Consider the following 26,158-nt stretch of genomic DNA (forward strand, 5'->3'; position numbering starts at 1 on the left):
TACTCTCTCCCCATTTTTCCTTAGTATCTCTTAAATACTCTTTCCACTCCCACTGCACTAGAATTTAAGCTCATTTCTTCCCAGATTGTTGAAAGTCTTTTCAATGTCCCCCGTCTCCACTCTGTCCTCTCCATTATGAGTTCATTCTCTGTGCTGTTGGATCAACTTTCCTAGAATGCAGGTTTGATTATATCACATCTCTGCCTAAAAGCCTTCTGTGGCTCCTGGGCCAGCTCAGAAAGGTTTCCTGGAGAGCCTTCATGGGGTTCAAGGTGGCCAGTGAGTGCATATGCATGAGTGAGCATATGTGATGTATTTGTGAGAAGTGTGTGTCCATGTGGTATGTGTTCATAGCTCATACTTAAGAATGCATGGCTTTAAATTCTTTATATTTCTTCCACATTTTTCTCAGGTCCTGGAAATGTATACAAACTGCCCACTATATAGTCTGTCCTTTCCTGGGCTCTGTAACAAATGACAGAGGAGAAGAGACACTTTTACTGGCCTCGTGTACTTGTGGTCCCAGTGAGGAAAGAGTCCCACCACTTCTTGGTTGTCTTTGTGCAGGAGTTTTGCATGCATGAAGGATCACATGTGGAGGCAGTAAGCAGAGTGCTTATAAACATGGACTGTTGGGTGCCTGGGTGCAGATCCTGGTTTGGCCACTTACTAGCTGTGTGATCTGGGAAAGGTACTTAACCCTCTGTGTTGAGTTTCCCTTGTGTCTCCGTTTCTTCAGTAGTAACATAGAAAAAATATCACTACCGGTGACAGTTCAAGTGAAGATTAGATAAAAGGACCTAATGTGAATGCTTAGCTTAGAACAGTGTCTATACCGAGTAAGGGCTCAGTAAATAGTAATAGTAGTAATATTATTATTATTATTATTTCTAATTTTTATGATAAATATTCAGGACATTGAGGCTCAGAAACACTAAGTAACTTGCTAAGGGCCATCCATGTCGTAAGTGGCCAAATGGGACCTGTGTCTGGTCTGGTCCAGCTCTCCCACCTCACTAGCCCTTTGTTTGCTTCTGTACACACTCACATGTGCAACCAGACAGCTGGGAACACAGATGCCCACAGACGCAGATTTGCCAGTCTTATATCCTAGTCACCAAGGGAGGAGGAAAGGGGATGGTTGAAAGCCGAAGTAGGCATGAAATACTTCTTAGTGATTAGCAATCTTGAAACTGGGAAGGTTGAATCAAGTAGGCTTAAGAGAGGAAGTGAGTCTCGTGACAGAATCTGCTTCTGAGAAGGTAGGGCCTGGTTTAGGAAAGAGAGGGCAGGAAGGGCATTTCAGGCATGCATTGTGACGTGAAGGAGGGGGAGAACAGACTTGGCCGGCTGGCAGATAGCAGCAGAGCCAGGTGCCTTTGGAGATAAGAGCAATGGAATGAATGACAGGCCTCTTGCTTTAAGGCAAAGGGAGCTGTCAGGAGTTATATTTGGTCTCCTGTGTGTGATAAGTGGGAACCACACAGGTGCCTGAGGGTTATGATCTGAATGATGTTTAAGGAAGAGATTTTACTGCCCTCTATGTAGAAAAAGGAATAAGCAATAATTGAATACCAACTGAACCCTTAGACATCTTATTTAATGTAATCACTACCTATATGAAGTTGGTATTAGTATCCACATTTTATAACGAGAAAAGAATGCATACAGTGGTTTCACAGAGGTTAAGAGGCTTGCCCAAGGTCATACAGCTGGGAGGAAACACAGCCAGAATTCAACCCAAAGCCTGGGTGGCTGCTCCCACCTATGCAGTGGGCATTACCAGAAGCTCAAATTTGAGCTTCTTGAGGCCTGGAAGCCTGGTTCTCTTCATGCTGACCACCTCTTCCCCTGCCGATTATTTCTCTGCAACCACTCCCCAATGCGCGCGCGCGCACACACACACACACACACACACACACACACACACACACACACACACATTTACAATGTCCCTAGAACCCTGAGCCAGTCATGGACCAGAGATGGTTTGGAGGGCGGAAGCAGACCATGAGCCCTGGGTCGGGGCCCCATTTAAATCTTGGCTAGGAGCTAGACTTAGTGCAGTGCTGGGCTAGACTAGACAACTTTCTGCCGTGTTGAAACGTTCAATGTCTGTGCCATCCAGTATGGTCACCACTAGCCCTAGTGGCTAGTGAGCCCTTGAAATGTGGCTCGTGCAACTGTGGAAACACATTTTTAATCTAATTCAATTTTAATTTATTTCCATTTAAACAGCCACATGGGGCTAGTGGCTAGTACTGGACAGAACAGTTCTCCTGGGTGAGACAGACATGCCAGTATGTAAGCTAAAGTAGGATAGGGGCCCAGGGGCCCACAGAAGGGACACTGACTCAGATTGAGGTCAAGGGGAGTTTGTTCTAGATCTGGTGATATATAACGTTTTACAATTTCTTTTCTTAAACTCCTAATGTTTCTTTTTTCTTCTTGTAAAACTTGTCAATGAAGCACAACATATATACTAAAAGCGTACAGCTTTGATCTTCCTACTTTAAACTCTCCAGCCACAGGTACGGGGAAGGAGGTTATCATCTCCTAGAAATACAGGGAGTAGAGAGGACTGTGAGGGGGTGGGGGGTCAATGAGTGGATATAGACTCGTAATAAGGAAGGACTTTCTAATAATTAAAGCTTTCCGAAAATGGAGTGAGTGAGTTGTGAGCTTACCATCATGGGAGATAATCAAGCATATGTTGTTCAACCATTCTTTGACAATGTGGTAGAGGGCATTCAAGGACCCGCCCCAAAGTTCTGAAAGATTCTGACCCTTGGGATGGAGCAGGGGATCAGATGGTTCAAAACCCAAGAAGATCCTCTATACTGCCCATTCCCCCAGAGTCCTGGGTTTCCTTGGGCACTTGGTCTGAGCGATTGGATTTTTTTCTCTTTTCCCTCTTCCCCAGTTGCTTCTGCCAGGCTGGGAGAATTCCTCAATGGCCAGCAGTGCCACCATATGCCCATAGCACACTTCTGGGCTGGGGGAAAGGAGGGAACCAGCCAGCTGATGAGAAGGGAGAGCAGGCCCAAAAGACAGAATGGCCTCAAAGGGAAAGTCCCTATGACAGAGCCAGGGCACAGTGGATGCTGACTCATGTTGGTGTTTTATGGGGGAAGAGATGCAGGGAAAGCAACCAGGAAGTGGGGCTGAAAAGCTGGAAAAACTCCCTGAGCCAGAACTGGAGCCTTTCTTTCTTACAGGAGCCAGGCACTGCACAGGTTTGGTGAAGAGCACAGCATTGCCCTAAAATTGCTCAGAGTGCGATAGGGAAGCTGAAAGGACTCCATTTTAGAAAGGCTCCATTTCTGCTGTTTCTGTGCTAGACCCCACTTACTCATGCTCTATATTTCTCCTTGCATCTGAGTAAACCAAAGAAGCTGTGCTCCCTTTCCAAGAGGGAGGCTAGAAAGTTAATCATTCTTTGACTTTCATCCTAGACCCCTGCACACCTGATAACATCTGAGAAGAACCAGATCCTAAACATGTTCCAGGACATTAGCTTCAGACAAACTTCCACGGACACTGGCGTCAATACTTGCTACCTTCTGTGGTTTATGGAATAACGCCTGACACTTGCCTTTGATGGGCCCCTACCCTGGATGCCTGAAAGAACATGTCCCTTGGACCCCTTTCCAATATAAACCCCTAAGCCCAGGCGATGGAGAGACTCACTTCTTCTTTTCTGAGTCTCACAGATACCCCATCTGCTATACTCTATCACTTACACTGTTCAGTAAACTACTTTTACCTCCTCCAGGCTCAACTTTGAATTCAATCCTATATGAGGCCAAGGACCCTCTTAGCTAGTCCTGTGGAACCCCCTCTGGGTCCTGGGACCCAGCATGCCTATGTCAAGAGCATGGGTGGAGTTGGGAATATGGCCAAGAAGCTCGCAAGTGGCAACCATCACTGCACAACTCCAGGGAGTGCTTTGGGTGTAGGGCATAGGAAATGTGAGTAGTGCCAGGAGGCAGCAGCCCTGAGGTTCTATGCCCACGTGAGAAACAGAAGCCTTGACTGTGAGTGTCTGGACCAAGAAGGGGTGATTGGTAAATGAATACAGAGGGTGAACAAGTAGTCCCAGAAAGAAGGTGGTGGGCGGACCTTGGTGTAGATCCAACCCTTACTCCTTCCCTGTCCCATTCATTCATTCAACAGATAGCAACTGAGTGCCCTCTGTGCTGGACACAATGATAGGCATGGGGGCCGTGGCGGTGAGGCAAACACAGGCCCAGCCCCTACCCTCATGGAGTTAATGGCCCAGAGTAGGGCTGCCCAGTAAAACTTTCTGGATGATGGAAATGGTGTAGAGAGGCAGTCACGTAACTGTATAAGCAAGTGTAAGGCTACAGTTATGCCCTAAAGAGAGGGATGTAGTGCTGGGTGTGTCCCATGGGTGGGGGAACCTGCCCTATCCAGGGAAGGGGGTAAGATTTCCCAGGGGAGGAGCTTAGAGCTGGGGCTGTTGGTGTGGAGCAGGAGCCCTGGCTTGGGGCTGGTGGCACACTTCCTCTATGCTTCTCCAGCAGTGGGGCCTGTGGTGCCTGCATTCTAGCTCATTCTGTGGGGTGGAACAACCCCATTTCTACTCTCACTGTGAACTACCCAAGGAGGATAGTTGGACTGCATGTCCCCTCACCTAGCATGGTGCCACAGTGGTTGCTCCACATTTACATAATCCAGCCAATCATGAAGCAATAATCACGGAGCCTCAGAACAGCTTACCCCATAGCAGTGACCAAGACTGCCAAGGCCCCTGTTCTCATTGAGCTTATACTTGAATCTGGGAGACAAACCCTGTAGAGGCAAATACATACAAGAGATGATTTTAGCCAGTCATAAGTGCCCCAAGGAGAATTAAACAAGGTATTGACCTAGAGTTGGTGGTGGTGATGGGAATCCTGGGAGAGAATGAATGACTGAATGAATGAATGGTGAGCAGTGAAGGTCAGATCAAGCACACTGAACCCCACTGGGCTGGGGCAGGGATTAGGAGAGGAGCCAAGACTCTTAGATCCCAGGGTGGGGGAGCTTAGGGCAAGGTGGTAGGGAGGGGTGGTCAGGGATGGCTGCACTTCAGGCCTCATGGGAAGGTCTGAGTGACAGGGCAGGAAATGGACAGGGAGTGCTGTGGAACCTCAGAATTTCAAGCAAGGAAAGAGAATACCTGGAATTGCTGACAGGAGCAGTATTGTGTGCCAGTCCCCTTGTGCACTCAATCATGACTCAGGTTTGAGTTCAGCGGGGGGCGGGAGGGGGGTGCGGAGGGCAGGGAGGTCCTGGAGTAGAGGTTTCAGGAACTTGTCTTGGGTTGGCCAGCCTCCAAGGGGCCTGCCACCGCAGAGGTCCCCATGACCCCCACAACTGGCAGCCCTGAGCACAGGGCATGGAGGCTGAGGTGTGTGTTGTGAGTGGGACGAGGCCAAGTGCTGAGGAATACTAGAGAGCAGCAGTCTGGGGAGGGTCGGTCCTGGGCACATAGGCTGGCCCAGTCCACCTGACTCCAGGTAGGGAAGTGGGGCCCTCACCTGTGGATCCCGTCAGGCTTGTGAACTCAGCCACACACTGGGTGGTGTGGACACTCCAGGTACTGTTCTGTTCTGTCTGCAGGGTTCAAACATTCTGTGAATGTGTGTGTGTGTGTGTGTGTGTGTGTGTGTGTGTGTGTGTGTGTGTAGGAGGTGTGAAGTCTAAGACCCAACCCCTGACCTGGGGGGCTGTCAGCCTTATCTAGGGGATGGTATGAGGACATCTATGGCTCTGACACTAGTCAAGAGGCAAGTGATTGTCATAGGTCCCCCAGAAAAGGGCAGGAACAATGGAAGAGGGTAGAAGTTTCTAGGAGGTTGAGATGAGCCTCGTGAGAAAAAATTCTGGCAGGTAGAAATGGGGCTGGGGTTGGGGGGAGGCGGCACCTCAGGGACCAGAACAGCTGGAGCAGAGGCATGGAAGGAAATATAGTCAAAATGAGAGAAGGGCAACTCTAAATTTGGCCAGGACACCTTTGGGTTGAGTGAACTTGGGAACGCTTTCACCATTCTGCCCAATCTCCAACCCTCTTTGCCAAAAAGAAAAGGTCCTCCAAAACCAAAATGAAACCAACTCCCAAAAAAATGAAGCAGCAGAGACAGGGGAATGTGGGGGAAAGACCTCGCCCTCTAGAGTCATACGTTGAAGCCAGACTCTTTTCCTATAAAGACTTGCAACCCAAGGTGTCTCGGTGGCTCAGTCGGCTATCTCTCTTTCTCTCTCTCTCTCTCTCTCTTTAAAAAAAAATTTTTAATGTTTATTTATTTTTGAGACAGAGAGAGACAAAGCATGAATGGGGGAGGGTCAGGGAGAGATGGAGACACAGAATCCAAAGCAGGCTCCAGGCTCTGAGCTGTTAGCACAGAGCCCAATGTGGGGCTCGAACTCACGGACTGTGATATCATGACCTGAGCTGGTCAGACGCTTAACCGACTGAGCCACCCAGGCGCCCCACTGTCTCTTATAAAGAAAGTTTATTTATTTGCAAGAGATAGCATGAGCGGAGGAGGGGCAGAGAGAGAGGGAGAGAGAGAATTCCAAGCAGGCTCCACACTATCAGCATGGAGCCTGATGTGGGGCTTGAACTCACGAACTGTGAGATCATGACCTGAGTTGAAATCAAGAGTTGGACACCTAACCAGCTGAGCCACCCAGGGGCCCCAAAGTGTCTGACTCTTGACTTCGGCTCAGGTCATGGGTTTAAGCCCCATGTTAAACTCCACCCTGACAGTGAGGACCCTGCTTGGGATTCTCTCTCTCCCTCTCTCTCTGCCCTTCTCCTGCCTTCTCTCTCTCTTGAAATAAATAATCTTAAAAACAAAACAAAACAAAACAAAAAACCTTGTAATCTGGACAAGTACCTCAACTTTTCTGAGCCTCAGTTTCTAAAGCTGTAAGAGAATACTTACCTCATATGGCAGATGTGGAAAGATTAAGTAAGACTTAGGCAGAGCAGTTAGCTGGTGCTCAACAAACACGAATTCTCTCAGCCCCAACAATAACACAAGTCTCTGGCTGTCTCAGCTGTGTTAAAGGGACAGTGAAGGTCCAGAGCTGAGTCACCTTTGCTCCCTCCTACATGAGCCCCTCTGGGGATGCTGGGCACTGTTTGTTTATGGAGTTCTGGCTTTGCTTGTTTCTTCTGGAACCACCTCTTCAAGAAGGGGGGAGCCAAGATCTGCTCACTGGAGTACAGGTGCATACGTGTCTGTAGTTGCTAACAGAAACTGCACCAAGCTGACCCTACTTCCTCCCTCTGCCTCTTACCCAGCATTTCTCACAGCCTCCTCCATGTCCAAGGGCCTAAAAAGGGGACCTTTTCTTGCCTAGATTCTCCCATTATCAAGGTAAGCACAAGCAGCTTCCAGTTCCTCTGCTCTTCTGGCACACAAGTCGAGGCAGACTCTGGACCCTTTGACCTTACTCCAAGCAAGCTGGCCCACTTCTAAGCACCCTGGGGCACCTTGGTACAAGGCCAGTGGGACTCACCCACAGAAGGGCCAGCCTGTTCCTGTCCTTAGGCCCCACTCAGGGCAGATTCTGTCTCTGCAGCTCAACATGAGCTTAACATGGGCCAGGTCAGCCTGGTCAAACAGTAAGCCCCAAGGCTCTGTGAAGGTCCCTGGGCAGGGGCACCCGGGATTGCGTGTGGCGTGGGCGGCTGGCTGAGGCATACGTCAGGAAAGGATCAGGGCTGAGATGAGCAACGGTGCCCCTGGATACCTGGTGGCAGGAACTGAGACAGAGATGAGGTTTTGCAGGGAAAGGCAGGGATGACAATGTTGTAATACTCCCCGGAAGGTGAAACCTGAAAGGAATTGGAGTTGGGTGTGGCCTCGCGGGGGCAGCTGGCTATGCTGACCCCTCCTGCTTCTTTGAGTCCCCACTCTGGGGCTCCCTGTGGTTGTCTGATTGTCTCCTGATGATAACCAAAAGCACTTTGAGAGCCAGACCTGTGTGTTACAGGCCTGCCTGTACCCATCTGCCCTTCCCTGCCCAGGGCAGGGCACGGAGGAGGCTGCAACCGACACCAGCTGCCTGGGAGATGGAAGGGTAGGGAGAAGACTCAGCACAGGGCCCAGGGAGAGGGCCAGGGAGGATGGGCCGGAGGGGCAGCAGGAGCAGTGGAAGGATGGGGTGGGGGGCTGAGAGGGCATAGGCAGAGGGACCCAGGAGAGGGGCTTTGTGGAGGGGTAGACCAGCCAAGGGGACAAGGACCAGGAACCAGACGGGATGGGGGGCAGGCTGCAATGAAGCAATTTCTGAGCTCACTGTGGGGGCTCTGCCCAGGGATGGGGTGGGGGGCAAGGAGCTGAAGGGCCTCAGGAAATGTCTCAGAGAGAGTGCCAAGGCCTCTGGTTAGGACAGGGTGGGTAGGAGCCAAGATGAGGAAGGAAAAAGGGCAGGCCTGGGCCCAACCACCTCATCTTGATTTGCCCACTGAGCTTGGGCTCCTGTGGGGCCCTCATGCGGGCTTTTCTTTCACCTTGCCTGGATCCCCACCCCACTCTCACGTCACCCAAAGGGGCCTTTAGGGGTTGATGGGAACTCTTCCTCAGTGACTTGTCCTGAAAGCTGAAATCCACCCCTTGGTCCAGCCCTTGCTGGAGGAAGTCTCTGGCCAATATCACTTCCTTCCAGTTCTCTAGTTGCTTCTTCCTGTATTTTCAGGGTACTCTGTGTAAACTTGGCTATAGCACTGTTCTCACAGACTTAAATAGTCTTCCCTGGTGCCTGGCATGGTGCTGGGAAGAGGATGGGCATTAAATAAACTTTTTTTTGAATGAACATTGATCCTCCCTCAATGTCCTGAGCCTCTCTACTATTGAGTTTCTTAGATCTTGTTTCTCTTCTACCTCCAATCAAAACTCACTGTCCACGTTTCATTCCCTCAGAGCTCTGTACTCTTGCTTATGTTTCCAAGCTTGTTGGAGAGAAGCAGGGTGGTGTTCTGGAGAGAACACTGTACCCTCTGTTTTCTGGGGATACCAGGACTGAGGTCTAACTCCACACAGTGTGGACCCTTGGGGGTCACTTCCTCCCATCAGTGGAAGGTCTAGATGACTTCTAAGGTCTTCCAGGGCTGAAGTGGAAGTCCTTTGTGGGCCAGGACCTGGTTTGTCTTATGCTCTGTGCCCCCAGAGCCAAGAATGGTGACTGGTGCAGAGCACGCTCTTAAATATTTGTTGTGAGAAGGAACTGACAACTTCGATGGCTACCTAGTGCCTGGCGTTTTACACATGTTATTTCATTTCATTCCCAGAGTGATGGAGTTAAAATTTGTATATACATTTGCATGACTCTGAAGCCCATACTCTTCCCATAATACTTTGCGGCCTTTAGGAGACGATGCCATTGCACAAGGATTTGTTCTAATGATGGCTGTGAAAGGCTGCAGGAGATCTGGAGGCCCTTATTCTTATCATATCATATAGGCAATGCCTCTGCCCTTCACAGACCTTAGGAGATAATAGGAACTTAGGGTGGTAAGTGGAAGGGGGTGAGAGGGTGGTGAGGCTATCTGATCACTGTCATCTAAATGGGGTGCTTGCGGGGCATCTGGATGGCTGTCAGTTGAGCAACCGACTTCGGCACGGGTTGTGATCTCGCAGTTGGGGGGGTTCAAGCCCCACATCAGGCTCACTGCTGTCAGCGTGGAGCCTGCTTTGGAGCCTCTGCCTGCCCCCACCCCCTGCATCTCCCCCACTCACACTTTCTCTCAAAAATAAATAAACATTGGGGGCACCTGGGTGGCTCAGTCAGTTAAGCATCCGACTTCAGCTCAGGTCACGATCTCGTGGTCCATGAGTTCGAGCCCCGCGTCGGGCTCTGGGTTGATGGCTCAGAGCCTGGAGCCTGCTTCCGATTCTGTGTCTCCCTCTCTCTCTGCCCCTCCCCCGTTCATGTTCTGTCTCTCTCTGTCTCAAAAATAAATAAACGTTTAAAAAAAATTTTAATAAAAATAAATAAATAAATAAACATTGAAAAAAATAATAGATGGGTGTTTGGTTAGTTCCAGTCACGTGCTAAGCCAGCTCTCTCTAAAAAAAACAAAACAAAACAAAAAGCCCTAATTAGTAGCTTTTGTTGGTTTCTACGGCATATACACTCTCACTGTGGCTAAATTCAAGCAACAAATATGAAGTCACCACTGACTGCAGAGCTGGAAGAGAAGCACATAGTCAGCTCTTTTGCAAGCCAGTGAGCTGCCCTTCGCACACAACTGGAACAGTAAGCAGCGCTGTCCCCAGAAAGCTACAGAAAGGTCATGGCTTCTGCACACACTATGGGCAGCTTTGGGAAATGTCAGCTCTCACTTTGCCTTTTTCAAAGATTAGAAAGACTAGACTGACAGCAGCTGTCCCATTACGTGGATGGCCCTCTAGGCTGCTGCCAGGAAGGCTCCCTCAGAACGGTCCTGGGCTCCCCTTTGGAACACACCCCCTGTTGCCTTGCCTCAGGCTGGGACAGCCCCTGGAGCAGGCAAGGCTATTCCTTGCAGTCAATTCCTCAGGGAGCACTTCAGGTGGAACCATCCTGCAAGGAAGGATGGGTGTGTTGGTGCCATCAGCCTCTGCCTCTCACTTGGATTCGGCCAGTACTTTCCTCCCAAATTCCAGGAAATCATAAATACCAAGGAATCTGCCCTTGCTGTGCCAAGAGCAGGCCCAGCTGGAAGGCAGCAGACATCCCTAAAGAGATGGTGGAATGAGGGGGTGGAAAAGTACTGAGAGATAGGGGTGTGCCAGCTTCTGGTTGGGGAGGGACCCTGCTCCCCAGCTGAGGTGTGGAAACGGGCCTCGCAGCTGAAGAGCAGGTGCCCTTGAGCTGGGCAGCTCTAGAGGGAAGAGTAGGAACAGATGTGGAGGAAAGGGGCCTTGTCCTAGCAAGCTCCTTGAGGACCTAAACAGCTTGCATGTATGTCTTGGAGTCTTTCTCTCAAGTACTTAACACTGGCTAAGCACAGACAGAACCAGCAGTCAAAAATTTGTTGAAAGAGAAATGAGATGTTTATTAGCCTGCAGGATGTTTTTCAATACTAAGGCAAAAAGTAAAATGTAGGGGCAAGTAAAATTAAGGCATAAAGAAGTACCTAAGGGCCCCGAGGGCTCACCCAGGACATACAGTGGAGGTCTTCTCTTCATATCAAGGGTATGAGGTAGGCAGGAGAGGCTGACTTGTTTCACGGAGTCAGGCCCTACCACATAGCCCAAGGGAGAACAGTTGTGAAGTCAGGCCAGGAGGGTTAGAATTTGCTAGTGTAGAGGGTCATAATCCACTTGGGCATACGGAGGAAGCCAGGCAAGTAGGAGGCCAGCCAGCCCATGGTGGAGACATGAGAGAGAACTGAGCTCAAAGACAAATAGTCTTGGACGGGGCGGCCTGTGGAGCACAGGAAGAAGAGAAGTGTTACACTGTCATTTCCCACTCCTCAGACACCTCCGCCTAGGCTAAAGAGCCTGAGTGGGATGTGAGGGAGGAATGGGGAGAAAGTGTGGGAGAAGGTGAAGTGAGCAGGGAACGGAGGAAGGGAGGTCCAGGCTGGCTGCTGGGCCAGAGCTCTTACCATCCACATCCCGAAGCCCATAGCGTCGAGCAAGGTCACAAGATGGCAGCACCTTCCCACTCAGGCTCAGGATATTGGGGTCTGTGGGCACAAATACAGCTGAGAAGGCATGGCAGTGATGCAGTGTGACAAGGTTTGGGCCCAGTGGGACAGGGCACCACTGAAACAGGCTTCGGTGCCCAGAATTCTTTCTTTCTATTCCTAGGCCTCTGACTCCTGGCTATACTTCCTGCGGCTCCCAAACCTCAAACTGGGCCCACATAGGGTCCAGAAGCCGGAGAAAAGAAGGGCATATTCCTCAACCACCTCCTGAGCCAGGACCCAGAACTGGCTACCACCACCCTGCAGATTCTCCATGCCCTTTCTTGTTACCACCTGCTCCCAATCGCTTTACCTGTTGCCAAAGCCACCACACATTTGCCACTCATTTCTGTGGTCTCTGCAGAGCTGAAATCAGATCTGAACTGAAACACAGGGGCAGAGAAGTGAAGGGTTAATTTCCAAGAGAACTGCCCGAATTTCTTTCCCACTTTTAGCTTCTATTCCAAGAGAGACAGGCCCTCATCACTGCACCTGCAGGACCCAGAATCTTAGAAGATGCTTGAGCCACTCCTCCCTACCTCCAGGTACATTCTGTACCCTGGCACCAGGACGCACTGCCTTTCCTAAGTGGAAGGATCTTGGGATGTCAACTATGTCTGGACCTTCTAGGTTAGTTCAGGGCAGGGGTCAACAGCATGGGCTTCGGGGAAGGAAGCTTTTCCATTTATGGCATACATGACCTTGAGCAAGTTTCTAACCTTTCCAGGTTTCAGAATTGCCATCTGCAAAATGGAGATAATATCTCCTTTGGTGGATGAAAGGACATAATGTATGTATGCTGCTCGGCCCTGCTCCTGCCACAGTAGGCACCTGGGTATTTCCTCTTTGTTACTGTCTTGTCATTGAGGATGGAGAAGCTGATTCCTTTGCGTTCCCTGCCTCCCTCGCCCTCCCCCTGCCAACCTGCTTCAACAGGGGATCATCAGCATTGTTGTTTTTCATCACAACCTCCTTCAGTAGTTCTGTCTGCACCAACCCTGGCCACAGAGACACATAGCTGACCCCGTGGCGCCGCAGCTCCTGGGCACAGTCAGCAGCCAGCCTGTCGCACTGTAGAAGGACAGAAGGCAGGGGAGAGCCAGGGCGCCCGGCCACATCACCTTCCTCCCCTGCCTTCCTTGCTTCTGCTGAGGATGCCCCAGCCCTTCTCAGGAGCCCTGTCTCAGCTGTCCACCTTCCCCAGTGTGCTGCCTACCCTGGCCACCCAAGGGGAGCCCAGGCAAAGGGACTGTTTATGAAGGTGCAGAGGGAGAGGTGGGGGCCAGTGGGCCTTACTACTCTGATCATTGGGGATCGGATCTCCTGAGCTATGGGTACCATCACTGTCTGATGCCTCCCTAACCCCTGTGCTCCTGGGTCCTCACCGCAGCTTTGCCAACACCATAGGGGACATTGAAGAGATACTGCAGCCCCCCAATGGAGGAGATGACCACGATGAGTCCCCGGCCAGCTGGTACCATGAGCCGTGCTCCATACACTGAGCACAAGTAGTGACCTCTAGAAGGTGGGGCAAGGAAGGAGAAGGAATACATGACGTTCACTGCTGTCCTGGCTGCTGTAGCCCTGGCAGCTTCCTCTGCCCTCTAAGGCTAGAGGCCACTTCCTGAGAGCAACAGTGGTAAAAGGAACCACCAATGGATGCGTGTAAAGGAAAAACTCAGTTTTCCATTCTCCTATGTAGGGAAAACCCAGCACACATATACTCGGTAACCAGAAAAACATTTCACTTGCATGGGAAACAGGATCCTCCGAGTGAAAACAGGTAGAGAGAATTATAGTTTCAAAAGGAAAGCCCAATCTAAGGTAATGCAAAGGAAAGGCACAGTAAATGTGTATGTAAGTGGGGGGGGAGGTGAGGACATGTTGGCGGGCTTCCCAGAGGCTCACAAAATGGCCTTTATCTTGGAAAATTCATCATGGCTCAGGGACCAAGGCCTGGGCCTCTGCCCAGGCTCAAAACTCTGACCTGCAAGAGATGAGGGAGTGGAAGGCCTCTCTTTGGAAGGCTAAGCATGTGGGCCATAACTGCCAATTATCAACATTTTAGGTTTTCTTTTCTTGCCTCTTGGCTGACCATCCCTCTCTGTCCTCATAATCTTTCTTCTGCCTTGGAAATCACAACTGGATTCTAATCCTGCTTCCTTGGTATTTCCACAAGAAGCTGTGGGTGTTCTTAAAATGCTTTAGGCACAGATTTTCAGATAATCTCTTAGTTACTCCCACAGGTGGCTGATCACACCCCCATGGAATGCAGTTTCTGAGAGGGCACTACCATTCCAACAATAAAAAAGAGACACAAGTGGTGCGTCATGCTAGGTGAACTCTTCGTGCTGTGTTTCATCTCACTCCCATGCACATGTATGTGTAACTCTGATGTTGGAGTGCCCTTGCCTATGGATCTGGAGTGAGGATGTGGAGGCTAACATGGCTGGCACTCACCCTCATTGACCTTCTCTTGATCTAAGACAAAAGAATTTTTTTTTGTTAATATCAACTACAGGTGGTGTGCATTATTCAAAGAGGGAGGCTTCCTTCCGATCACGCACTTGGATGTGCAGAGTGAGGCCGGAGAGAGGCCAAGAGCAAGTTCAGTTGTGTCAGTTCTGACAGAAACAAGGTAAAAGTCAATGTTCCCAGGTACGGATCCAACTGGATGGAAATTTTCCAGAGGTGTGAAACAAATGGGACAAAAAGAAGAAGAAAGAGATGGGGAGGTCAGAGAACAAGGGCGGGCATATGAGGAATGGTCCAGGCCCTCAGCTGACTGAATGAGGAGAACCCAGACCCTGGGACAAAGGGAACACTTACCTGAGTCCAACATTGTTGATATCATCCCAGATGGAGGCAGGGCTTTCCCAGAATGCCTTCTTAGTGTTCTTTATAATTGCCTGGAAGGCAAAGGGAGTGTTGTAAATTGGATGATCTAAAGGCAGACAGGTATGAGGGGCTGGATAATGAAAGGGACAATGAGTGGGGATAAGGACTCAGGACTCAGGGGTCAGAGGGGGAGGTTAGGGATGTGGAGCTGGAACCAAAGTGTAAAGGGTACCAGGACCCCAGCGTAGGCGTTGTTGACCAGCACATCCAGACGCCCCTGCTGTTCCCGATCCACCTGCTCAAACAGGCTTTGCACTTCACTCTCCTGGCTTGAATCGCATACCACAGGCACACACTGGCCCCCTCGAGACTGTGCCTGGAGAGACAGAGGGGATATGAGCTTATAGTTACATGAGTGTGAGACATAAGGCAACCCTCTTCAACTCCCAGCTTGGGAGGAGCTGAGAAGGGGAGGGTGCACTGAGAAGGCAAAAGTAGGAATCAAAGCCAGCAGCTGAGGGAATATGGTGAGCAATACCGCCCTCTGGTGTCTGTTTGAGGAGTTTCAGGAATGCTAGGTCCTTTCTCTATAGAGGGAAACAGATTGGGATCTCAAGCTTAAAAACTACATTTACGGAGGCCTACCAGGTGCAAGTCGTTGTACACTCTTACTGGAAGGCAAGGTACAAATAGGGAAGGGGGGATGCTCCTGGGAAAGGAATATCTCTCTTCTTCCTCATCCTTGGTCATTTCCATCATTCACACCCTAAGCTCCCACTCTTCACCACTCACGTGTAACCTCTCCTCTGTCCTGGCCCTCTTACCCTCACATCACCAATGCTCCTGCCTAGTTACTGAAAAATCAAAAACTCTCAGGCATGAACTATTTCTACTTTCCGTTCTACTTCACCCTTCACAAATGAGTCCCCATCCTCTAACTTCAAAGGAAGAAGAAATACCTTATTCAGGACCAATCCTCCTATTCTCCAGATCCAGGTTCTAGTTCCCACCCTCTTACCTTCTTGCCTCCTAACTGCTCCCCCGTGCTCCCAGAGCATTCTGTGTCTGCCTCTGATTTCCTGCTGGGTCCTATCTTTCCAAAGCAGAAGTGACATCTTATTTATCTTGGTAACCCCAGTGCTTCACCCAGTGCCTAGCAAACCAAATATATATATATATATATATATATATATATATATATATATATATATATATATATTTTTTTTTTTTTTTTTTTTTTTTTTTTTTAACGTTTATTTATTTTTGAGACAGAGAGAGACAGAGCATGAACGGGGGAGGGGCAGAGAGAGAGAGGGAGACACAGAATCGGAAGGAGGCTCCAGGCTCTGAGCCATCAGCCCAGAGCCCGACGCGGGGCTCGAACTCACAGACCATGAGATCGTGACCTGAGTTGAAGTCGGACGCTTAACCGACTGAGCCACCCAGGCGCCCCACCAAATATATTTTTTAAAACTGAAATCCAGTAAAAAAAAAAAAAAAAAAAAAAAAAAAAAGTCAAGTGAAAGTGTACAGCTCAATAAAGTCTTTCCTAAAATAAAGGAAAGCACAGGTCCACAACCCTTCAGCTGCAATTCCAAAATCCCTGAAGGTTTCAAACAGAAGGTTTTTTTTTCATAAAACTCACTTATTGGCAAAATTTGACCTGATCTGAAGTCATTTATGGGCTTCATTTATTCCAGTCTGAATAAATATTCACATTTCGTGGAGGAATATAATGGTTTCAGATAAGGGATTAGTGGAAGGAGTGGTTAATGGGAAGGGCTACCTCAGGTGGTGTGTGTCCCACTTGTTCCAGAGGAAGCACCCACCTCCTCAGCAGTGGCCCGCAGCGTGTCCATATGGCGGCCAGTGATGTAAACTGTGGCACCTGCCTGGCAGAGTTGCAAGGCGATGCCGCGGCCAATACCTCTGGAAGCACCGGTCACCACGCACACTTGGCCCTTCATGGGAGCTGCCATGACTCACATGCAAAGGGGGAAAATCTGTGGAAGCAAAGACTTGCTCTGAGGGAAGCCTGCATCTCGTGTATGTGGAAGGGGGACCCGGATAGCGGGAGGGAGGAGGAGCCAAGGTTAGGATCCTGTGAGAAGAGAGAAGTTTCAGAGCGGGACAACGGTGCAAACCCCAGGGCAAGGCTGTTCGTCCTTTTTGGCAGGCCAAGAAGTAAATAAGGGGGCTCGGTGGGACTGTCCAGGGCTACCCACCTATAAGGACTCTCTGAAAGGGGCTGACCGGGTGGGGGGCGCTCAGCGCGGCAGCCCCTCAACGGCGGGTCCACGCAGCGTCCTGGGCTATCCAGAGCTCTGGCCTCTGGCGTGGCCCTGGCGGGCTGAGCCCGGAGGGGCGGCTTCCGGGTCGGGGGTAAGAGCTGGGCCCGGGCACGCAGGAGGGAGCTCGCGCCCTTTACCTGCGCTCCTGCAGTCCCGGCGCCGTCTAGCCGGCAAAGTCCTTGGACTCTAGGACTTCGATTCTGGCTGCGGGGGCGGGACCAGGTGACTGCAACTGGATCAGAGTGTGAGGCTGGGGTGCCAGCCCGCCTTCCCGTCCGGGATCAGCGGAGGGTTTGGAGGAGAGGGTCAGAGAGCACGGGAGGCGGTGCTGGGGCCAGGACTGGCGACTGGAGGCGGGGCGACCTGGGAACACACACAGTCACCCGGCTAGGGGCTGTCGCCAATACCGTGACGTATATGCTGCGCGCCGAGCACGCCGGCCTTCCTAAACTCGGTCCGGACCCGGCACGCTCCTACGTGCGTGACGTTCCTCTGCGACTGGAGACGCTTTCGCGGACGGACACGGCCTTCAGCACTCATGGGACTGGGTCCGCGCTCCCTCCACAAGGCTGGGCGCCGGTTTCCAGCTGGTGACAAACGGGGGCGCGGGGCCAAGGGGTCGGGGCGCCCCCCACCAGGCCGCCAGCGGCCTCCGGACAGAAGCTCGGAGCCAGCCCAAGACGCGCACCCTCACCTGAGCCACGAAGCTCTGGGGTATTTCCGCCAGGCGCTGTCAGCCCTGAAAGAGGCTCCTGAGACCGGAGAAGAACGAGGTGGGGAGACTTCAGGGTGAGACTAAAAGTGGGATTCGCTGGGCATAAGTTCTGGGATAGGCAGGAGAATTTTCATGGGTTCCCAGGGCATAGGGACTTAGTCTATGTCTCCCATATCCTCTTCATTGCTCCCCTCTCCCTCCTTTAGTTAACTAATGGAACATAACCATCCTCCTCTTAGTCTCTGAAATATTTTTCTTGTCTGTTCAGAACTGATGGTGCACAATGTTTTGAAGGAAGTGGAAGCTGAGGCCCTAGCCTTGGCCACAAACAGGACTGGCAGTGAGATTATGCAGGAACTGCTGGGATTTAGTCCCCTGAAACCGCTGTGTCGAGTATGGGCTACTTTGCGCTCCAACTTCCGCTTTGTGGCCTGTCATCGATGCGGGGTGCATGTATTGCAAAGTGCTTTGCTGCAGCTGCCTCGATTGCTGGGGAGCCCTGCAGAGAAAGAGGAGGAGGACGTGGAAGAGGAGGAGGATGGCAAGGATGGTCCCTTGGAGACTCTGGAGGAGCTGGTTTTGGGACTAGCCTCCGAGGTGTGTGATGATTTTCTTTTCTACTGTGGAGACACACATGGCAGCTTCGTGGTCAGAACTCTGCTACAGGTGTTGGGAGGGACTCTTCTGGAGTCTGAGAGAACCAGGCACCGTGGCTCTCAGTCACCTGGTAAGTATTACAAGAGGGAAGTGGATGTAGAGGAGAGGAGAGTTTAGGAAGTCCAGTAGAAGAGAGTAAGCAGAAGAGTAATTCTTGCTGACCTTAAAGAATTAGCAGAGAAATTAGGACAAGACTTAACAGGCCAAAGATTAGTGCACACAGAGGCCCAGACGTGAGGATGCATAGGTGTGTTTGGGGGACAGCTAGTAGAATAGGCCAGGGGTGAGAGGTGATTCATGAGGAATGTGTGTCAAATTTTTTTAAACCACAACTCACAGATTTTTTTTGTTTTAAACATCACTGAACATGCGTCTGTGTATGTATACATATATTGGACTCAAGCAGAACTTTGAGAAGATAATATATATACAACCCATTCTGATATTTTCTTTTCTGTTTTATTCTATTCTATTCTATTGAAAAATTGCTGGTTAAGATCCACTAAAGTGATTTTATGATGCATTTGTAGGCAGCGACCTACAGTTTGAAAAACTGTAGGAAATAAGGTTAGAGAGTTTAGATGAGGCCTTGAAGTCCTGAGAGTTTGGCCTATCTTCTACGGACCACTGGGGCGCTGTTGAAATTTCTTAGAAAAATTAAAACAGAAACATAGTCTCTGTTTAGTCATCCAGATGAGAAGAGGTATTCATATGTGTTCTGCATCTCCAAGCTGAATCCTTGCTCATCTATGGGATTATTCTCCCTCCTGGATGGTAGTTTGTGATCCCAGCACTGCACGTGTTCTTGGTCTTCTTTCAGAAGCCCAAAGGGCCCCAACTCGGGAAGGTAAGCCATCTGATTTTGAGGTCCCTGAAACCTTCTTGAATCGCCTTCAGGACCTGAGCTCCTGCTTTCTGAAGGACATTGCTGGTAAGGAGGGAAAAAGGAGGAGGGTCTAGGACCTGCTTTTCTAGAGGTGAACTGTCATCATCTGAGGCCCTTACTTCGATCAGTCTTATTCCTTTTCAAATCTGATCGGGTTTGATATTGCAAAGACTCTGTATAGAGCTTTTACATCCAAAGTCCCTGATATCTTTTGCTTGAGGTTTGAGGTTGTACAGGTTGTCTGGATTTTGGAAGAGCTGCTTTTATTTTTTCTGCCCTTTCCCTCAGTATTTATCACTGACAAGATCTCCAGCTTCTGCCTTCAAGTGGCCTTACAAATCTTACACCGCAAACTGCCCCAGTTTTGTGCTCAGCTCTGCAATGCTGTGATTGGCTATCTGAGTAGCCGCAATTCCTCAGCAGATGGCAGGTATGGTCTAGGCCTCAGGGTCCACCAAAGTTGATGAGGCTGTGTGAAGTGAATGAAGTGATATGGGTATTTTAGATGCAGTAAAGGCTGCTTGATCACCTTCTCCTTGTCCCTAGCCCCCTACTGCTATTTCTGCGGGATCAGACGAGCTCCAGACTCCTGGAGCAAGTGCTGCTGGTGTTGGAGCCCCCGAGGCTCCAGAGCCTCTTTGAGGATCACTTCCAAGGGCAGCTGCAGACCCTGGCTGCACACCCCATTGCCAACTTCCCTTTGCAGCGTTTACTGGATGCTGTTACTACCGCTGAGTTGGTGAGTTGAGAGTGGGGCCAGATCTGTTTCTGTGCTCTGTTATTTCTGCTAGTTTTTGTTCATTGTGCCTTATTTTATTGTGTGCCTGTCTCTGCATCTCTGAGTGTGTGCTGGCCATTCCCCTTGAAGTTATTCCTAGGGGTTACTCAGAGCTTATGACGAAAGTGCCTTCTCAGAAAGGATTTGTTTTGGCTTCTCGGGTTCCAATACCAGCAGGCGACTGGCTTAATCCAAATATGCAGCTTGAGGTTCCATGACCCGTGTTTGTGGTCAACTATCTGTAGCAATACAGAGTTGGGAGTTGGGGTAGAAGGGTAGATTTTTTTTTTAAGATTTTATTTTTAAGTAATCTCTACACCAAATGTGGGGCTTGAACTCACAACCCAAGATCAAGAGCTGTGTGCTCTGCTGACGGAGATAGCTAGGCGCCCCTAAAAGGGCAGATTTAATTCCAGTATCCCCTTATCTTGAGAGTGTGGCCATTTAAAGTATTGCTGCTTCCCTCATGTGAGGCCGCACCTCTAAGACTGCCCCCTTGTCCTAGACTTTATCTGGCCAAACCCAAATTCTGATATTGGCCGTGCTTATCTAGCACTTCTAGTTGTTTTCAGCAGGAAGATTTCTCTGAATAATTCAGTCCACTGTTACAGAATGCCAAAGATTCCTCATTCTGTGTCTCCCCTCAGCTGTCCCCCGTGTTTGAGGAGCTGAGCCCTGCCCTGGAAGCTGTGCTGGCTCAGGGTCACCCGGGGGTGGTCATTGCCCTGGTGGGGGCCTGCCGCAGAGTTGGGGCCCACCAAGCCCGGGTCCTGCAGCTGTTGTTGGAGGTGAGTAGGTGTTGCCCCCAACCTGTTTATGCCCTCAGTTCAAATTCCACCTGTTAGGACCTCTCTCATCTTCAGTGGTTATATCTCTGGACTCAAGAGGTCTAATATCCAGGGAGTTCACAGATCCAGGGAGAAATGAGGCCAAACCCATCACATAGCCTTGGAATGAAAATTGTCTCCCAGAACTAAGAGAGCAGTTTATTTAAGGAATAAATGTTTATTCAACCCCTGTTATGTGTATAGGGGCTGGAGATACAGCAAGGCAGATGAGATCCTGCCCTTATGCAGCTTACATTCTCACATCTCCTGAATGCTTTCCTCTGTCTAGAGAGTTGGGGTTAGGGATGAGGTAGCTCTCCGATTCATCATGTTTTGTCTTCTCCTCTAGGCATTCCACTGTGCGGAGCCCCCTTCCCGGCAAGTGGCTTGTGTGCCTCTCTTTGCCACTTTGACGGCTTATGAGGTATACTATAGACTGGCAGAGGAGGAAGGGGCAGTGCCCGCAGAGCACCAGGTGAGGTAGGAGAGGGGCCAAGTCATTGACTAATTGGGGCCAGGGTTTAAAAAGTCCTTCACCCTTGTGGTGAGGGTGTGGGGATCTCTGGCTTCATCCAGGTGGGGGTGGCACTTTGGTGGCTGCCTCCTAAATCCCTGTTTCTATCCTACCAGGTGGAAATGGCCACAGCCAGGGCTCTGGGGGAAGTGACAGTCCTTGGGTCTCTTCTACTTCAGCATCTGCTGCACTTCTCTAGCCCTGGTATCGTACTTCGAAGTCTTGGTGCCTTGACAGGACCACAACTTCTGACTCTCGCCCAGAACCCTGCTGGCTCCCACGTGCTTGATGCTGTCCTGACCAGCCCCTCCGTGACGCGCAAGCAGCGTCGCCGTGTGCTTAAGACCCTAAAGGTTCTGGTTTCTGCTTTGATTCCCCCACCAACATCCATTTAAGAGAACATGAGCTTGCCCTGAGACTGTCCTTCAGAATCAGAGAGGATATATCGTTCCCAGACTCTTTTGACTCAGCCCATAAACTTCTGAAACTTCACTTCCCCGTTCCCCTCCCCAGTGCACTTTTGTGGAATGCCCTAGAGGGACCTACCTTGCTTGTTTCACTGCAGGGACAATACGTGGCTCTGGCTTGTAGTCGTCATGGCAGCCGAGTGCTAGATGCCATCTGGAGTGGAGCAACCTTGGGGGCCCGGAAGGAAATTGCTGCCGAGCTAGGTGAGTACCTGCACCTCTCTCTAACCTTTCTAAACTTCCCTCACTCCAGATGGCTGAGTGGCTGGGGAGGGGACTTAAATACAGCAGAGACTTCAGTTCAAAAGGGTGGTGTTGGGGCGCCTGGGTGGCGCAGTCGGTTAAGCGTCCGACTTCAGCCAGGTCACGATCTCGCGGTCCGTGAGTTCGAGCCCCGCGTCAGGCTCTGGGCTGATGGCTCGGAGCCTGGAGCCTGTTTCCGATTCTGTGTCTCCCTCTCTCTCTGCCCCTCCCCCGTTCATGCTCTGTCTCTCTCTGTCCCAAAAATAAATAAAAAACGTTGAAAAAAAAAAACAAAAAAAAACCAAAAGGGTGGTGTTGACCATGGGTTCTTAGCAGTCTGCCCTCCTTTCCTCTGCTGATTATGCAGCCCTGTGCTCCTGCCCTCTCCTGGCTTCCGTTCTTTGGAGACTGAGGTATTATCCCTGAGGCCAACCCAGGGCCCAGGGAAAATGGAGGGACCTTCACCCAGGGAGTGTCGCTTTGAGCACGGGGGGTGACTGCATGATGATACTGAACATGAGTGATTCCCTTTGCAGGGGAGCGGAACCAGGAGCTGATAAGAGACCCTTTTGGCCACCATGTGGCTCGAAATGTGGCCCTGACTACTTTCCTGAAGCGCCGAGAGGCTTGGGAACAGCAGCAGGGGGCAGTGGCCAAGCGGAGGAGGGCTTTGAACTCAATACTTAAAGACTGAGGCCTTTGGACCTGGGACTGGGTGATGGGGAGGGTAGCGGGAGTATCTGTCCCGCTTCTTAGTTTAAGTTGGAATCAAAAGTCTTATTAATAAACATTTTTATATTTTTATTGGACATGCTTTTGTTATTTTGGGGAAAAGGGTATAAAGAAATAGAGATCTCAAGGTAAAATCAGAAAGGGCTGAATTCAGTGCACTAGGAAGCTTAGGGACAGGAGGAGTTGCAAGGAATCTAGATGTAGCAATGATCAGGGTGGGGTCAAGATACTTGGGGACAGGCTTGTGGCCTTTCCGGGTAAGTGGGATGCTGGAAAGATGGCTAGGAAGGGACAGCATTCTTCAGGAAAGGGTATAGGCTAGGGGTGTAAGGCGTTATGCTGATGGGGCCTGTCACAATGGGGTCAGAAGGCATTGGGAAAATCAGGTGAGTTACCTAATCTGCACTGTCTTCAGATCTCCAAAGCTGATGCTGTCACAATCCTCACAGTGTGTCTCTTGGAATGAATCTAGGGGCAGAAAGCAGCTTGGAGCCCCTTCTCAGTAGGGATGAAGGCGACCCTGCCGCTGCCAATGCCATTGTTCGGCCCCTTCTATTAAATGGCGAAGGCTGGAGGAAATTCCCAGCAACATATGGCCCAGCCCTTGCAGCAGTGCAGAGGTCCAACGGAGGAGCTCCCTGAAGGGCAGAGACAAGATGAAGTCGGATGGGTGGGGGAACGTGGGAGGAGGCTATAGAGGGGGTTTTCCACAAGGGAGAGATTATGGATAGGGGAGTATAGAAGAAGGAATTAAGGGCACTGCAACTGTAAGGGGATGAGGAAATACGATATATTGGTCTCTGACCTGAGTACTTTCTTTGGGCCGAGTCCTTGAAAGTCACAACTCATGGAGTAGAGCCCATAGAATGTGGCTTTGATATTGAGGCTGCCAAAGAGGTCTCGAGGGTTTTGCTTGTATACATCAAAGGTGATACGGGCGATGTCCTTGCTGTGCTTGGGCTTCTCCCGGCCCAGGCCGTATGACAGCACCCCACTCTGTAGGGTACACTCATCAGTGCCACGCACCTTCACACCCTGACACCCACGGTGTGCACTGGGCACACAGTTCCCCACCAGCACTGGGTCAGACCCACCCTTGCCCGGACTCTTTGTCCCCTGAATGGTGTCCTTGGCAACCCCTTACCTCTCCCAGTGTCTCTGCCCCCAAGATCACGGTTGGGCTAGAGAAGCTTGGGAGAGATATAAAGGATTGGTGGCCTACAGCAAGCCCCACTATGGGCCTCTCACCCTGTTGGGGGTCCAGCTCTGCCCATACTCCAGCACCATCAGGCACGTGTCATCCTCCAAAAGCTGGAAGAAGTCCTCACTCTCCACGGCCGTCCCATCCTCCTCCAGCACCAGTGTTAGCATTCCACTCAGCAGCAGGGCCTCCAGTGCCTGCCCAGCCACAGGAAGCAGGAGGGAAGGGGCAGGGCTTATCCATGCCCCTCCCTCTCCAGCTGCCCCATATCTACTGGTTGGCTCTGGATGCTGGTTGACACCCCAACTCTACTTCCTGGGAAACTGCCCTTCTTCAAATGGCTCCAGCTCTTGGTGCTTAGTTGCTGGGGGACCCTCGCTAAGGGCTGACTTTTTTTTAACCTAGTTGCTCCTCTGTCATTGTCCTCTTTCCCTGTTACCCTCTGAGCCAATCCTAGTGGTTTGGAATTGAAAAACTAGTCAGGTTCTCTTGAGGTCCATCCTTCTGTCTTCTCTCCAGTGTCTTACCTCACTGTCCCCCACTCTCAGAGAACTGTTTTCAGTAACAATGACCCTTAGCCTTTTTGAGTCTTCACTAGTGCCAGGTATCTATGTAGACTTTACATACATGTCCTCTTTGACTCCTTTCCACAACCCTAGGAGAAAGGTGTAACATTATTCCCTTTTTGTAGGTCAAGAAACTAAAGTTTTGATAGGTTGAACAACTTCCTACAGTGTGACACTAGCAAGTGGTAGGATCTGGACTTGAACTTGACTTGTCATATGAATCACCATTCCATACTGACTTCTGAATGCCATTCCCCCAACCCTCCCTAGCTATTCCTCCTCCTACCCCCTGGAAAAGAAATAACCTAAATACAGCGTTGGTCATTGGGCTGAACCACGCCGCCCCCCCTCCCCCTTTAGCCCCCAGAGGGAGGAGCAGCCATGTAACTAACCTCAGCCTTTCTGCTCACTCACTGTAAGTTCTCAGTCTTCTCTAGCCCCTGCAGTAGGAACTTAGGGATTTGGCTCACTTACCTTGTCTAGCAGTTCCTGGCGGGTGGCAGCTGTCAAACCTTTCCGGGTGGTTCGCTTGTGATCACAGACACGGAAAGGTCGCTGGGGTGGTGGAGCTGAAGTCCAGACTTTCCTGCCAAACTCAGAGCTCATACTGGATACTGACCTGGTAGTTGGGAAGAAAGGTCAAGAAGTGAGGAGTTTGGTGAATGCAGTAGGGATGATGGGGTGGGGTGCCTGGGGAGTTAAGGAGGGATCTAGATTTGCAGATCAGAGTAGCCTAGGGAGAGACCATGGAGTGGAGGTGGTGAGTGGTGGTTCCATAGCTGGACAAGCCCGTTGTGGAAAGTGGGGGCAGGAAAGAGAAGCAGTGAGTATCAGAGTCTCCTGGGAGCTGAATGGAATTTTGTTGCCATGCCCTATCCTCAGAGTTGGAGGGTAGAAAGGAGGGTTAAAAAATCACCTGAGCAGGCCGCTGGGGTTCAGGGCTGAGAGGTACTCCATGGTGGAGGGAAGGAGCAGGGGAGTTGCCTCTCCCACTGAGTTCTGGGCTGTGTGGTTCTCTGCTGTGCTGGGGCTGAAATGGTGGTGTTTTCAGCTACACAGCTGGGATCTCAGCTCCAGTAAGGTGGGAGATGAGTCAACCCGGACTCTGGTCCCCCCTGCCTGGCCAGTAAGAAGGGCAAAGTCCAAGGGGAGGGAGAGAAGGAGGGGCCTAGATGGGATAGTGGAGGAGAGATTGAGGCCCAGAGTTGCCCGCAAAAGTCATGAGGCTTTTGTGCGTGCGTGCGTGTGTGTGTGTGTGTGTGTCTGTCTGTCTGATGGCAGTGTGTGCTGAGGATAAATGGGAACTATGTAAGGATGGAATGTGGTCTCTGGTGTTTTTCTTTCTATGGAGAGAATTTCTAGGAATAGTTCCTGGCTCCCAACCCTAGAGAAGCTGCGTTATACATGATTTGCACTGTACTTGCTGCCACCTACTGTGAAAGCCATAAACTGCAGCATTAGGAAAGGGGAAGCCAGGCTGCAGGTGGGATCATGGGCAGAGCTTGGAGGAAATGAAGGGTGAGACAGTGTGCCAGGGTGGTGTGTGAGGAGAGGATGGATCCTGCTCCCTGGATGCAGGATCACCAGGATCCTGTCTGGGACCCTGGCCTTCCTGCTTTCCTGCTTCTTCCTCCGTCTAGGGGAGGGGTCGGCTCAACATTTCTCTGGCTTCAATCTCCAGAACTGCTCACTTCAGCTACACTGCATTAGTCACTTTCTCTCTCACCTTTCTCTTTTGGCCACTGAAT

At 50.6% G+C, this 26,158-nt stretch overlaps 3 protein-coding genes and 1 long non-coding RNA gene across 5 annotated transcripts; 1 reads left to right on the forward strand and 3 right to left on the reverse strand.

Annotated features, from left to right (window-relative positions):
• Nucleotides 1–11,034: 11,034 nt before the first annotated feature.
• DHRS1 (dehydrogenase/reductase 1) lies at nt 11,035–16,569 on the reverse strand. Its single transcript, XM_019429313.2, has 8 exons — nt 16,363–16,569; nt 14,766–14,909; nt 14,525–14,604; nt 13,081–13,213; nt 12,620–12,766; nt 12,009–12,078; nt 11,615–11,695; nt 11,035–11,430 (listed from the first exon to the last, which is right to left on the reverse strand). The coding sequence occupies exons 1-8, from the start codon at nt 16,510–16,512 to the stop codon at nt 11,294–11,296; spliced, it is 942 nt and encodes a 313-aa protein (XP_019284858.1). The 5' UTR covers nt 16,513–16,569; the 3' UTR covers nt 11,035–11,293.
• A 223-nt stretch (nt 16,570–16,792) lies between these two features.
• Nucleotides 16,793–22,720, forward strand: NOP9 (NOP9 nucleolar protein). 2 transcript variants are annotated; one of them, XM_019429299.2, is made up of 10 exons: nt 16,793–17,597; nt 17,808–18,266; nt 19,017–19,127; nt 19,371–19,512; nt 19,629–19,821; nt 20,508–20,648; nt 21,037–21,162; nt 21,318–21,554; nt 21,767–21,872; nt 22,448–22,720. In XM_019429299.2, exons 1-10 carry the CDS (start codon nt 17,363–17,365, stop codon nt 22,603–22,605), a joined length of 1,908 nt encoding a protein of 635 aa, XP_019284844.2. In that variant the 5' UTR covers nt 16,793–17,362; the 3' UTR covers nt 22,606–22,720. The 2 variants fall into 2 exon arrangements, with proteins under 2 accessions (XP_019284844.2, XP_019284845.2); XM_019429300.2 differs by having other exon boundaries at nt 17,503–17,613.
• On the reverse strand, nt 18,640–21,858 carry LOC128772996 (uncharacterized). Its single transcript, XR_008417162.1, has 2 exons — nt 21,748–21,858; nt 18,640–19,551 (listed from the first exon to the last, which is right to left on the reverse strand). It is a non-coding gene; the product is annotated as an uncharacterized LOC128772996 (long non-coding RNA).
• Nucleotides 22,698–25,529, reverse strand: CIDEB (cell death inducing DFFA like effector b). Its single transcript, XM_019429315.2, has 5 exons — nt 25,327–25,529; nt 24,885–25,029; nt 23,892–24,041; nt 23,449–23,639; nt 22,698–23,281 (listed from the first exon to the last, which is right to left on the reverse strand). Exons 1-5 carry the CDS (start codon nt 25,365–25,367, stop codon nt 23,143–23,145), a joined length of 666 nt encoding a protein of 221 aa, XP_019284860.2. The 5' UTR covers nt 25,368–25,529; the 3' UTR covers nt 22,698–23,142.
• Between the last annotated feature and the right edge of the window lie 629 nt (nt 25,530–26,158).

This window comes from Panthera pardus, unplaced genomic scaffold (genome assembly GCF_024362965.1).
Source record: "Panthera pardus isolate Hobbes unplaced genomic scaffold, ASM2436296v1 HiC_scaffold_24, whole genome shotgun sequence".
In the NCBI taxonomy this organism is placed as follows: Eukaryota; Metazoa; Chordata; class Mammalia; order Carnivora; family Felidae; genus Panthera; species Panthera pardus.